We start from the raw sequence: 14,412 nt of genomic DNA, 5'->3' as shown, positions 1-14,412 counted from the left end.
GTTTTGGTTTTTTTTACTAATTTTAATTTAATAGTGCTCAATATTTTGAACCTGCAGGCCAAATGAGTGGCATGGGGCCCGCCTGTGAGCTAAATTGGGTGCTGGGACCAGGCGCTGCCTCCCATGCATCAAGATTGGGTTTCAGGGGCCACCCAGGCCTACAAGTTTCTAGAGCCTGTGGGGAACCCCACAAGCTGGATGACAGTGCTGGGGCTAGATCCAGGCCACGGACTGAAGGTTGAGAAACCCTGCTTTAGTTGTATGTCAGAGCACCCTGTCCTGCTTTGTTTTAGTGAAGCAAGGATGAAGTTGATAGCCTTGGCACCCATACAGGCCATAGCATCTTAAGGAGTCTATGGCATTTTCAATGGATGGACTGGTGACCTACACAACTGCTCAGAATAATCATGGTTATCTAAAGAGCCACTAAAATGGTTTGAGTATAAGGTTTGGAAGTCCTGATTGACCAAAAGTCTACCAAGAAAATAGCATATTCTTTATAAAGGTCTAGGGGAAAAAATCATCATCATAGACAACATCCATAGGAAGATATAGAACCCCAGTCTATAAAACCAGAGAACTGGCAACAAAAGAACTACAGCCAAGAGCCCAGGAGTTGCAATATAGCTAAAGAATTAGCCAAGAGAAAACAGTTTGTGCAAGGCCCACAATAGGGAGGTTAGATATCAGGATAGCAGTAGCAGGTGGTAGCAGCAATACCAATCAAAACATTAAAGAGATTCTGCTGTATGCTTCTATACCAAGAAACAGAAATACACTGCATTTCATCTCACCTCCTTGAGAATAGGTACTTACTGCCAATTGTAGAGCCAGTTCAAATTGCTTGTCTTGTAAAAGCTGTTGTATCTGGGTTGCAATAGAGACTGGAATAAGACGCCAAACAAAGTGATTGCTGGCCACGTATACAATATTCGTACTACAAACAGAAGAGAAAGAAGAGGCCAGTTATCAAGATGCACCAGTTAAGCATGAGTAGTATCCCAGTAGAGAGTTTCGCAGAACAGGTTTGGTACAACCTTGTCAGTGCTCACCTTTGACCAAGTGGAGGGCAAATATACTGTACACAAAAAATTACCAGGGTAAACTAAATCAAAAAGAGTTTAACACTGAGAAATGAGGAAGCAAATGCTTGGTGTCAAACAGCAGCAGAAGGAAAAAGCACTGTAAAAACATACTAGTATAGTCTACAGAATGCAAGAGAATGGAAGAGAATAGTATCACCACCTACCCAGTAACTGTAAATGCAGCACAGCTTTTTTGGGGAGGGCTGATTATTAGGGTTGTTAACCAAAAGTCATCAAGTCTGACTACAAATCTAGAGAGACAGTGATGACAGTACTCCTAACATTATTTTAGTTCCAGTTTGGCAGGGAACAGTTCACAGAAATTGTCAAAGAGGAAAGAGACAAGTGATATGAATAGACTGAAAAAAGGAAATGCTCTCTTACCCTCCAGAGGTGATGAAGCGTGGTCTCTGCAGTTCGATACTCTGCACCAGCAGCCGTGGTTCAAAGGTACGGATCTCTACATATCTTGGCAGCACTGCAATGATGTACGGAGGCTGATGTTCTATTTGGGAGATTAAACAAGCAGACTGATATTTCTCCAGTATATGCTGTAACAGGCTATGACTCATAGAATAACTTTTTATCAGAAGTTTCTAGTAAACTGTGCCTTTTACCTCCCCCTTAATACATGACAGAGAATGACACTTGAAATTAAAATAATTTGTTGGTAGATTACAGGTGTTTCTCTCTTCACCCACCCCATGACACTTCACCCACCTACATGACACTCAAAGGCTCACAAAAGCCTCAGCAAGGTTTTACTTCCAGGAACACCTGGCACTTACATTCTGCCTTTCACATGTGAATTTCAAACAACTTTGCAAAGGGGGATTATCTCCATTTTACCATTAAGGAAATGGAAGCAAAACAAAATTGAGAGCAAACAGAAGAAATAGAAATACAATGCATACAACTCTGCTCAAGACAGACACAAGTGAGGTACCCTACTGAGTGCTCAGATGTTCTTAATAAGAGATGTTGCAAGCTAAAAACAAAAATTTTATACATTAAGGTTGCTTGCAGATGTTAAAAAAATGTGCTTTAACAGAAGCAGCAAAGTGTAACCTTGACCTGGCTCTGCAGCACCTGTGTCCATTAGGTGCTTCAGTGGGGCTTTTTGGCACTTTTATCAATTCAATCAGCTATGATAAAAGCACCAAAAAAGCCCTGCTAAAGCGCCCGATCTATACAAACATTGGATGAGCCAGATCCAACTAGCACACTGCCACTTCTGGGCTTGTGCTGGCCTCTGTGCGGGAGCAGGCCAAGTTTAAAGTAAGTTACCATTTTGTTTTGAGGTGGGGGCGTTGTTTGTTTGTGTCTAACAGCTACAAGCAGCCTAAAATAGTAAAAGTTTAGTTTGGTTCCATTCATAAGGGCCAAAAACTTAAGTGACTAAAAACCAGTCACCGTTGAATGTCTGATAAGGAAAGAAAAGAAATTGCTGCTAAGTCCTCACCCATAGCTATGGGAATATCTGTCCAATTCAAGGCACATTTCTGGGTACAGACCCCTTCTTCATTAAGAACTACTGTTAGATCATCTTGGCCAACTGCAACTTTTCTGTCTGCTAAAGGGGCAACCAGTGGCTCAAGCTGCTTCCCTGTTGGGAACAGTTCTTTGATAGATCCTTTTCCATCCACCTGTTAGAAGAAAAGAAAGCAAATAACGAATCCTATGGAATGGGCTTGAACTCCCAATTCTAGATAAAGTAAACAGACAAAAAAAAATCAAAGTCTTAGTATTGTCATTAATAAGACACAAAGATCATTTTGAAAGTTACTATGACATTTCTTATGCCTCAAAAAAATCTTACTTATGAGCATTCCATTTATAAAGTTTTTTTCTTCTTACTATGAAGAAGCCCGCCCCTATCAATACTGTCAGCAGCCGATGTTTTTCTTATATAGACTGCAGTCTGATGTCTATATAGTACAACAGTACTGATATCAAACATCTAAAGACATTCTACTTTAAAGTAACAAGATTTTTACTTGGCCTCCCCTCTAACACACAAATTAAGCCTGAGTTAAGTCACAAATTTAGATACTTAAAAGAGACTGTCAAATTGAAACTACAATTTTGATTTAAGGACTAAAATAATTTTACTGTAGTTCCCCAAACACCATCACAATTTTAAAAAACACTGCTGAAAAGGCTTTCTGGGTTACTATCACAAAAGGTATTTCCATCGCAAGCTGGCAATTTACACACACCAGATTTAGACCAACTGCTGCCCAACCAAAACGTGTTTCATCTACAGTTCAGTCACAGTAATCTTCAGTGTTACTTGCAACAGTAAAAAAACATTCTCATTTTCTGATAGAGGAGCAGTTTAGAGGAATGCAACTTAAAAACTTCCTTCCTCAAAAAACATTCAAAGCAAGTCAAACAGTGCGGGTTTCATTTCTTGTTTACCATAACATCACACACCTCCCTGACACAGGTCAGTGTACTTTCCTTAAAGTGATTACTATCCCCTCACATATTCTGTTCTAATTCCTGTTCTTACCCTTATCAGATAATAATCTCTCTTGAAGCCCACACAAATAGAGTTTTCACACCATGCCATAGACTTGGGCACGTCTGGTACACTGAAGTCCCCCTGAAAGGTAAACAGAAAACAAATTATATTGGCTGCTTCAGGACCTAATGAGCTTTTCCGTTGTGTTTTAAAATTTGTGGTCAGAAAGTTTAATATTTCACATTTGACTACTTTAGCATTAGGTATATAACCTTTTCTTTTCTCTTACTCAGTAGGAAGAGACTCCTTTAAGACTCCAGTCCTACACACAGTAAGGTGTACACAAACATTACATCACAGAATCTCAGGGGAACTTGGAAGGGGCTCTGAGGGTCATCTACCCCAGCCACCTGAGGCTGCAGGATGTGCTGATCCTAAAACATCCCAGTCAAATGCCTGTCAAGCCTCTATGCAAAATCACTGGGAGTTTTCAAGCTTCCTAGAGTAGCTTGTTCCATTGTCCTATCATTCTTAGATGTGATGTACTTTGAGATATATACATATACACAGACACACCAAATAATTCTAACATAATGTTTAAACCAGAAAGTGGCAGAGTTAAATACATTTACCCACTGAGATCTTCTTTAGCATCGCTCCCAACCTTGGCTGCTCAAGGGAACCCCATCCAGCTAGACTGCCAGAATGCTAATTACCTTGCCTGGCAGCAAGGCATGCTTATAGCTCGAATGTGACTTTGTAGAAGAATTTTCCTGGACCAACAGAACTAAAGGACAAGAAGCAGTACAGGCACATTTTGCCTTTTTACCACTACTAATGACTTTCAAGAGCAGAGTCAGCCTTTTGATTCTTGTATCTACTGTTTCCAATTATGCCCTTTCACTTTTAGTTACTTCTTCTTCATTAAGTTAGCACCAGTGGTAGTTAAGCTATTCAGAAGCTTAAGACAGTACTCATTGCGAATTGTACCAGGGATTATATAGCAAATATTAAAGACATTTTCTATCAAGGACTCACTCTTCTACAGTTACCCCATCACAATCTCACCTGTAATTCATGGAATTCCCTGTCCTTCCAGAAATAAAGCTGTAGTTTCTTTCGTACTGCTACACACATTCTCAGCACCTCCTCCCCTGTATCAGAGTGCTGTAAAAAAAAAAAACAAAAAAAAACCCAGCCCAACGTGAATCAGTAGTGGTAAAAAAAACAAGGATGAAGACAACAGGACCATAGTCCTCAACTGAGATCACAACTGGCAAACTGAAGAGTGAAACAGCAACTGAGCAACTAAGCAAACCTTCATGCTTCCTAGACAGCACTGCAGATGCTTTTCTCCTCTAAAGAGCTTTAATATTAAGAAATGCACACAGACAACCATGCTGAATTCTGTCCGCAGACCAGAAACATTGAATACCAGCATCACAAGGTTCCCCCACTTGCTATTCTTTACAGACCTTATTTTGAGACCACCTGTTATATAAATAGACTGAGCACAGACTGTACACAAACCTTTGGCCAAAATGAACTGTCAATTCTAGTGGTCAACTCTGCAATGTATGTAACTGCACCATGTCCTAGAAAAGATTTACCAATCCTCTTCCTGTAGTCCAGCCAACTTTCAGATCAATTACTCAGTCGTGACCCAAGTTATTCAAATTACCCAAATGATTGACGCTACATTTGAACAGCTCGTGAAAAATATCACTTTCCTTTGGCCCCTATCCCACCATTTACTTCCACTATTTTTCCCCTGTAGCCCCCACACAGTATTTTTACAAAGGCAGGCAATTCCAAGTCCCAAAGACCCTTCAACCAATAAGACAAGGGAAATACAGAATTCTGGTGATGGCTTACTGCCCCAAAACAACCTTCCACCATTAAATGATTAATTTATTAATGGCATCAATGTAGAGTATGATGGGAGAGAAGGGGAGGGCAAGCAGCAATCCTAATCAGTTCTGAAAAGCAGTTCCACATGCAAGGAAGCAGACAGCAGACTGAAGATAATACTGACTGGGAAGGATTGCAGCACAGAGACAAGGACAGATAAACAGAAAACACCAGCATTAGCCAGAACCTTGAAAGCAAGGACAAGCTGATTTATGGGGAAGGAAGGGGGCAAAAATGGTGTGATACAAAGAAAGGGTGATAACCATATCAATGACAAAAAATAATGTGTTTAATAGTTAGAAAAGCTTTTTGACAGGAGGCATCAAGTTCCAGCGGGTTCAACATTCACCTGGAAAAACAAACACTAATAACGAACTTTACAAAAGCTTATATTTTTTATGAGATCGGGTGTTATATTTAAACCTAGGCGTTAAATACCAGAAAATATTTATGCTTGCCTAATTACAGAGGCCAAGATCCCTATGTACAGTAAATCTGCACACTACAGAATACCAACTTCAGTCTCTTCTGCCTGGGATGAGGAGGGTGGACAGAAATTACACAGGTAAAGTGATGAACTAACTTAGGGGGGAAAAAAGAGCACTTTTGAGAAGGCTGTAGGTGTACAGATGAAGAACCTTATCCTTATGGAACACTGTACAGGCTTGATCTGTCATCAACCAATTCCTGGAGGCTTACTGGGTGAACAGTTTTGAGAAAAAACTTGTGGCAGGAAAATTCAGAGAATAGACTGAATGGAAGTTCCATTCCCTGATTAAACACTACACAAGTCAGAATGGGGAACTGAAGAAAGCTCTCAAATAAAACAAAAAAATCTTTAATATTTTCATCCCACGATAATATAAATTTAATTTTTAGAATTGTACTGTTATGAAGTACAAGAGGCGGCCAGGGTCACATTTTAAAACCTATTGCCTATGGCTCTTATATCCCTTGTTGGGCACATGGACAGGAAGCCTGATTTTCAGAAATGCCTAACCCTGAATATCTGTCATGGAAAAAATGTTCACAGAATATAAAATACAGCACGGCTCATTTTACTTTCACATGCAAAATCCTCCAAGCAACATGAAAGATAGTCCTCATTACAAAGCTGACCAAACATCTGTAACAGTAGCTGCCTGCATTTACCTGTAGGTCACAAGTGAAGAGGGATGCACCTTTTGCCTTAGAGACTGCAGTGATTTGTTGAAACGTCAACAGGTCATGGACATAAATGTTATTTTCTGTTTTAAACAGAAGCAAAAATATTTTAACTAAGTTCATTTCTATTTCACACAAACTATTACAGAAGACATTACAAATATAAATAAACAGCTTTACAAAGCAAATGAGAACTCGCTAGCAAAACTAAGGATTGCAGGATAGAAGGGGACATTTTTCAGGCAATCTGAAAAAAAAGTGAGGCACAAATACAAGATGGCCACCTGATTGCATAAGCTCAGCTGCTGAAGAGAAGACTCTTGCACCACTTGTGACAGGATTGCGTGAAGGAGCTGAAAACAAGTGCTAATTAGACAAAGAAAGTGGGAGGGGAACAGGATGGCAGTGCAAATCAGACGTGCTCATGACAGAAACTCTTATAAACGCAAGTCATTTTGAACTAGCTCAAAGTTAGCAGACAGTGAAAACTCAAAGGTTGGGTGTGTTATGGCCAAGATTTTGTACGCACGAGGACGCAGGCAGCAGCATTCTACACATGCTGAGGTCTGGAGAGCTGGGGCTTGGAGATCATAAAGAAGGGAGTTGCAACATAAGTAAAAAAAGACACAGGAAGATAATAGGGTTAAATAAGCATAATAATGCCAAGCAAACTTAGAGCTTTCTCATGGTGGTAAACCAAGTCAGCATCTGCCTATCAATCCACACTGGCATTACAAGTTGAGAACAAGTTCCCCCCACCACAGAGTATTTTGGACAAAGGTACTGTAAAAATGGATTGTTCAGTTTTGAAGTCAAAAAATCAATGAACCTTCACATACAGCACTAAGAAGAATTAGTCGTGCATAAGTTACCCGACTGTCAGTGCTGTTTCCCCAAGTATCTTTGGCTGCTTAACAAACAGCAAAGCTGCCTTTTAACCTATGCTGCACAATGCTCCCCATGCCAAGTCAGAGGCCTGAATGCCAGAATCAATGGCTTTTCAACAATCAGACCATAATACAGGGGTGCAGAAGGGAACCCACTAGCCCAGGAGGGTGGAAGACAGTTTTATGCATGTGCCAAGGCTGATTCAAGTGTGATTTTTTCACTGTTTTCTTACAAACACAATGCTGGATTTATATACAAGGGACTAAGAAGGCCATGCTTGGCCAAGTAACTACACACACACACACAATTCACATAGTATTAACATTTTCTTCACTTACCTAACAAACTGATGAGAATTTTAAATTGGGAAACAACATGAATCTGAAAGACAGAATCTGTTAAAGCAACTCCTTTACAAGCCAAACGCACATGGACTCACGCACACATACACATGCATACCCCCTGCTCCACTGGCCTTGAAAAGATTTAATTAATCTAGGCAAATTGTTTGATATTCATTCTTTTTTAAGGCTAAATCAATAGAGACGAGGCTGCAGATTTTTTTTATGGAATATTCCTATATCTCCTGTGCAACCCTTCACCTATACCCAAGAAGCACCAGAAGACTAGTGTTTATAACCCACCCTGTTAAGGATAGCTCATGGATCCCTATGACAGGGGTCAATCATATTTTAGTATCTTACCAACAGAAGGATGCACAAAACTACAAGATCATTTGCAACAAAAAGGTAGTGTTCTCTGTAGTGATATAAGCAGTATGCTAACAGCTATGAAAATTTTAAATAATCATAAAAAGTACATAACTACTACTTCTATACTAGCCTGTACTGGGAGGAACAACATGCATACTTTCATTGTATCTTTTATTCATGGTTCTCAACTGCTAGTGCTTTTATCCATACCAGCAGCATATTATTATTTTGCAACTGCATGAAAGTGACCGAATGATTGGTTAGCCATCACAATGCTTTACTAGCAGTTGAAAAGGCTCCTGGCTTTGCCAACTCCCAGCTAACCAGGAGCTCAAACTCTCATACTGTAGGAAAAGGCTGAGCAAGCTCACGGCTGGTCCTCTCTCTGCCACTCCGAGCATCTTTTTATTATTAAAAAAAGCCCTCAAGGGATTTCAGATGAGCATATTTCACTTCAAACCCTCTCAGCTGAAAACACTGGAAATGTCCCTCCCAGTGCCAAGAACTGCCGTTTCATACCTGTTGAATTCTTTTTGAGAAGTTCTTGTTGGACTTCTCTAGTGTCACTTCAAACCTGTTGCAACCTACCAAGAAGATCAAGCAAAATCATACATGCCCTTTTAGTGCAAGAGTTTACAAAGTAATACATCAATCTCATAAAGTTTTAGTAATGACCAAACTAGACAACTAATATCATAAAAATTACTAAAGAAGTATGTGCCTTTCTTTTATTTAACACTTTAGGAGATCTAAGAGTTTCATATATATCCAGGTAATTAAGTCTGAGTGTAGTCAAAATGCCTGAATATCCCATGATTAGCAAAATCATTGTCCTTTATACTCAGATCATGATAAAATTTACTATTTTAAAATCCCAAGATATGAAAACAACCATCAAGCACTTTTTATCCACACCAACTACCAGCAACTCAAATCTCTAGGGGACACATGACTGCAAAAAAGGACAAAGAATAAAACACTTCACTAAAAGGGTTTAAAAGGAGTTTTATGGATAAAAACTTACAGCCACTTTCTGATGACATTATCTCTCCTGGTATTGATGCAAAAAAGGGGGAGAAATTTACCAAGTCAGACAAGCACTAGCAACTTGCATCTAGCACAATGTGATTGGACCAGACTGCCTATAGCATGGGCAGAGCAACCTGAATTCAGAATTAGACATCCAACTGACTATAAAGAAGCAGTATCCTTCTAAGAGCTGACAGTAGACATCCCAAGCCCTTTTGTTCATTCCTTTGCAAAGCAAAACGGGACTAGGCTGAAGTGTTTAACTCTGAACACTGCCATGTAATTAGTAGATAATGTGAAATGTAGCTGTTAAATTTGAGTAAATGTTTTCGCTCAATCTGAGCCTTCAAGAGGCCGAGAAGCGATTATTACATCTGATTAAACATCCTGAACAAACTAAGGCAGTAGTTCTCAAATTTTTTCAGGGCAATTTTCAGTGGTTCTCAGCCAGGCGCTGCTGCTACCAGGGAAACTGCCCTGTGCAACTGCTGCACAGCTAGACTGGGAAGGGCTGTGGCCTGTACTCATGGTCCTACAGCATTAGGGTCCTCCAATAAGCCTAGTGCAGACACAAGAGTTGCTTGTGCTGCCATCTGACCTGTCATCTCATGTCCCTGAAACAGACAGGCACACAACAGATGGAATTATTTGTTCCATGACCCTCAGTTTCTGGGAGTAGGAGCAGCAGTAGGGAGAAAGGTGGGCAAGACCAGAAAGAGTTGCAGCTGGAGCCAGCTGTCCTGCCTGCTTTAGGTTATTGAAGAACCCTAATGCAGGAGGAGCTCATGCATGTCAGAGCCCTGTACACAAATCTGGCAGTCATGGCAATAGCACCTGCAGAACAGCATCCTCATTGAGAATTATGAGACTAAAGCCATCATTTACCAATTCCCCAAAAGACAGAAAATGAAGTTCTTACTTAGTGTCCAGTAGTATGATTCTGAACTGTTAGCATTTGACAAATACTGATGAAATTAGTAGACCTTCCTTTAATTCTGTTGTCCCTTTTCTACTTTGCCAATCTAATCCATTCATAACATGGAAAATGTATTGGATCTGACTACAAATAATTAACAGACTACATAGACTCTGTTTCAGCTATGCACAGGTGGGTATTGTATTTATGTACATATTACACTAATTTACTGTAAATTCAAATATGGGGAAAGGCATTATAGCTCAAGTATTAGATGATATAATACTGGGAGAAATTCTGAGAAAGGGTCATTTCTGAAGTAAACATGAAGCTGTAGAAGATATCTCTTCCTTTTACATTTCTGTTACAATACAGTCACACACCTATTCATTATGCTTCTATCAGTTAATACTAATGCACAAAGAATAAGACAGCAGCATAATAAAACCAAGTGTTTAAGAAGAAAAACTGCACCATGTTATTTTGTTACTTACTCACCTATATCCTTTCTGATCCTATAAAGAAGGAGATGCCCTTGCTTGGTGCCAACAAGAAGCCATTCCTCTACAAGAGAAGAAAAATCTTATAACTGACAGTGGGATAAGACAAGTTTGTTTGATTATAAAGCTGAAGCCCTTTGTCAAAGGTGAAAAAATATAACAGTCCTGATTCTATTCAGGTAACTGTGCATGGCTCTTCAAATATTTTTGCGTAGAAGTGTGGAAATATGTAGTAAATTTCATTGTGAGAAACATTTCCAAGAATCAGGAAGCAACTATGAAAATATGGTCGTGATATAGATAGCCACGTACTCATAATCAAGGATCCTTTTTCTTGCTGTTTAAAAATTGCAAATTCTCTGATAAAAATGCAGATTTTCTATTAAAACCTCCAAAATCCTTAAAATATACCACCACTAATATCTATATCTAGGTATCAGTTGAACACAATTTTTATAGATATATTTACAATTTTAAAACAATGTGGAAACCTACCAGTGTCACTATAATAAAATAAATTCTAAATACCCATGAATTCTGGCATTTAATTTGGGGCTTATCATCATGGAAAATCAGAGCTCCCCCTGCCCCCTTCGCTCACCAGGACAGAGGTCCAACTCCAGCTGTCCCCCCTCACTGCTTTGCAGGGCTAAGCAACCCTGATATGCCAGTGCCCTGCCCATGCCATTGCCCCTCACCCACAGCCCCCCTGAACCCTGTTGGTGCCCCTCACTCCCCACCCACTGCCCCCCAGGTCCTCCAGCTCTGCCAAAGGGGGGCCCCAGCTGCCAGGTCTATGGGCCTGAAGCCCCCTGCAGCAGCACTCCAGCCCCAGCTGCTGCTTGTGGGAGGCAGCAGGAGCAGAGCGCAGAGCCCATCTCCACCCCTCCCCTATGAGCAGTACTGGTGGAGCGGAGCCTGTGGGGGTGTGGATGCAGGCTGCCCACTACAGGCTCAGGGTCCTCACCCTGCGTCCCTACCACAGGACCTCGGAAGCCCAGCGGACAGGATTCAGAGCAGCAGGACAAAACGGAGCTGGGAAGCTCAATATCATCGCTGGGAGCTCCGTGCCACCCTGGCAAGGCGCCCCCTGCCCACCCAGCAGCAGCAAAGAGCACAACTCAACACTGCCACCCACACTGCTACCCGGCAGGCAGGGAGCGCTCTGCCACGGTGGTGCGGGATTCACAGCAACAGCATCAAGCTTCCTCACCCTGCTCTGCCCTACCACACCAGGTCCCACCCACTGGACTGCAGAAGCCCCAGGAGGAGGGCAGCAGGCCAGGGAGCCCCAAGCCCACAGCAGGCAGCCTGCACCCGCCCCTGCCCCTCACACAAATCTGTGGGCATGTGCCCCATCTGGGAGTGCACGCAGTAGCAGGAAGCCAGCCCCCTTCCTCTCCCCTACAAATGAGTCACCCATGGCTCCATCCCACTCCCTGGCCAGGACCCTGCAGTCATGCATTTCAGCCCTGGATCCCAAGCTCCATGCACTGCCCAGGCTGGCCAGCACCCCTAGCCCTGCCCAGCTCCCAGGCCTCCCCTCACCAGACTTACCCATGGGGAGCTGCTCTTCAGGCTGCCTGGCAGTCACGTGCATGTAAACATGCACACATGCACATGGTGATCACCCTCTTTCTGCTTCCCCCAACCCCTTGCCAGCTGGAACTCTGCCAGCCTGCAAGGGGAAACCCACCATTCCCCATGTTTTTCTCCTCAAAATGAGAAAAATCCAAGTTTTACTGCATTTTTCTGTCATGAACAGAAAACCTAGATCCCTGTTCATAATGAAGTAAAAGCACAAAAGCTCTGCATCCTTCATATCAATGCACATCATCTGTGTTTTTTGAGCACTAGAGGAAGATTTTGGTGATGTTTAACCACTATATCAGATGGTACAAGGAGAAAAAGTCAGAAGACAAATATAGACTCTACAGTTGAAAAATTCAACTTTGAAAACAGTTGTCAAACATATCTGAGATGAGACTTCATGAAATATTCAATTATAAGATGACAGAAAAACAGGACTGGAAGAGACCTCAAGAGGTCATCTTGAGTCCAGAGACAGCCAACCTGCAGCAAGCACACGTGCCACAGGCAGCACAGGCAGTCTATGTGGCACACAGCAGCCCAGCAGTAGAAAACTTGGGCACAAAGCAGAAAACAGAACATCACAGAGCAGGGAGAAAGCAGACCCACAAATTGCATAGGGGCACAGGACAGGGAACAGAAAGTAAAGCAGCTGACTGGGCAGAGGAAGGGATACGAGTGGCACTCTGAGAGGGCACTGGGCTCATTTGTGGCACCTGCCAAAAAGGCTGGCTCCCACTAACCTACGTTAAATCCTCAGCCAAGGGCAGAATCATCCCTGTTTGATCCAATGCAAGCAAACACCTGCATACCTTGTTCTTAAAAGACTTCCATTGACAGAGGTAACTACACTTCTTTTAGCAAAATGGTCCAGTACTTAGCCAACTTTGTCATCAGGCAGTTCTTCCTGACATTAATCTTAGTTGTTATAATTTAGATCCATTACTTCTTGCTCAGTCCCCAGTGGATGCAAAGAGCAACTAATCTTCATTCTCTTTATAAGCAACTTTTTTTTTGTATTTGATGACTTCTTAAATCCCTCTCCCCCATCGTCACTTATAAATAGTACAAATTCTCTCTCGTATCACATTTTCAATGCCTTTAATTCTTTCTAATTGCTTTCCCCTGCAGTCTACCACAATTTATCCACTTCTCAATATAGTGCCCAAAACCAGGTACAGTGCTCCTGGTGAGACCTCACCACTGCTGAAGAGGGTAAAAGAATCATTTCACACCTTGCATACAACACTTCTTAGCAGCTTCTCATTTTTGGAACAATATGACATTATTGATACATGTTCAACCCTTGGCTCTTTTCTGCTGTACAGCAGCCCAGCCAGGTATTCCCTATGTGATGTATGTGCATTTGATTCTTCCTTAAGGGCATTATTTCACACTTTATCTAATTTTGGACAAGTTTTCCAATTTAGTACAGTCATTCTGAACCATAATCTCATCCTCTAAAGTGTTGCAAAGCCAACCAGTTGATGTCATTTGGAGTGTGTACACTCAATTTCACCCCCAAGTCACTAGTGAAGGATATTAAACAGTAACACCTCCAGCACAAACCGCTGGGTGGGGGGGTGTTGTGACATATTGATACCTCTTCCTGATTCAACACCAAGTCACTGCTGGCTACTTATAGGGCATGATCATTCAGCAGTGCGCCCACCCTATGGTAGTTTTATGTAGATGTTATTTTCTTTAGCTTACTTTTGAGAACATCATGGGAAACAGTGTCAAAAGCCCTACTTCAAGTTGAGGTATTTAAAAAAATACCCCTCCGCATCCACAAGGCTCATTTGCCTACTGTCATATCTGAAGGGATTACATTAGCTGTACTGAAACAGTATTTAACTTGCCAATACCCCAAACGTAGAATTTAAAAGCAAGACTTTTGCAGAGGCTGCGGCTGTTCTCAGGAGCTTTGGCTGGGCTGGAATCTACTGGCAAGTCAGCAGCGCGCAGCTCCTCCAGGAAATCTATGAAAGCTTTACATTTCCATGGGCCCCCAGCTAGAAACCCCAGTTGATAACAGCAGAAACTTTTAGCGAGCAGGAGAGTGGATCTGGCTAACTACAGGCCCATTAGCCTGACTTCTATCCTGGGGAAGATCCTAGAAAAGTTTATTAAGGAGGCCATCCTTGAG

General features: G+C 41.7%; 1 protein-coding gene across 1 annotated transcript in view; it reads right to left on the bottom strand.

Moving 5' to 3' along the window:
• VPS39 (VPS39, HOPS complex subunit) overlaps positions 1–10,744 on the bottom strand; it is a 31,686-nt gene extending 20,942 nt beyond the window's left edge. Inside the window, exons 1-10 of the mRNA XM_019551849.1 lie at positions 10,672–10,744; positions 9,253–9,279; positions 8,748–8,812; positions 7,854–7,896; positions 6,616–6,710; positions 4,621–4,719; positions 3,601–3,693; positions 2,548–2,731; positions 1,470–1,590; positions 817–937 (exon numbers count right to left, since the gene is read on the bottom strand). Coding sequence (XP_019407394.1) covers positions 817–937; positions 1,470–1,590; positions 2,548–2,731; positions 3,601–3,693; positions 4,621–4,719; positions 6,616–6,710; positions 7,854–7,896; positions 8,748–8,812; positions 9,253–9,271 — 840 coding nt within the window. The 5' untranslated portion in view covers positions 9,272–9,279; positions 10,672–10,744. The remainder of the gene's footprint in view (positions 1–816; positions 938–1,469; positions 1,591–2,547; positions 2,732–3,600; positions 3,694–4,620; positions 4,720–6,615; positions 6,711–7,853; positions 7,897–8,747; positions 8,813–9,252; positions 9,280–10,671) is intronic.
• Between the last annotated feature and the right edge of the window lie 3,668 nt (positions 10,745–14,412).

This window comes from Crocodylus porosus, unplaced genomic scaffold (genome assembly GCF_001723895.1).
Source record: "Crocodylus porosus isolate Cpor-Errol unplaced genomic scaffold, CroPor_comp1, whole genome shotgun sequence".
Lineage (NCBI taxonomy): Eukaryota > Metazoa > Chordata > Crocodylia > Crocodylidae > Crocodylus > Crocodylus porosus.
The sequence above is the reverse complement of the archived record's forward strand: the minus strand, read 5'-3'. Positions and strand labels throughout refer to the sequence as shown.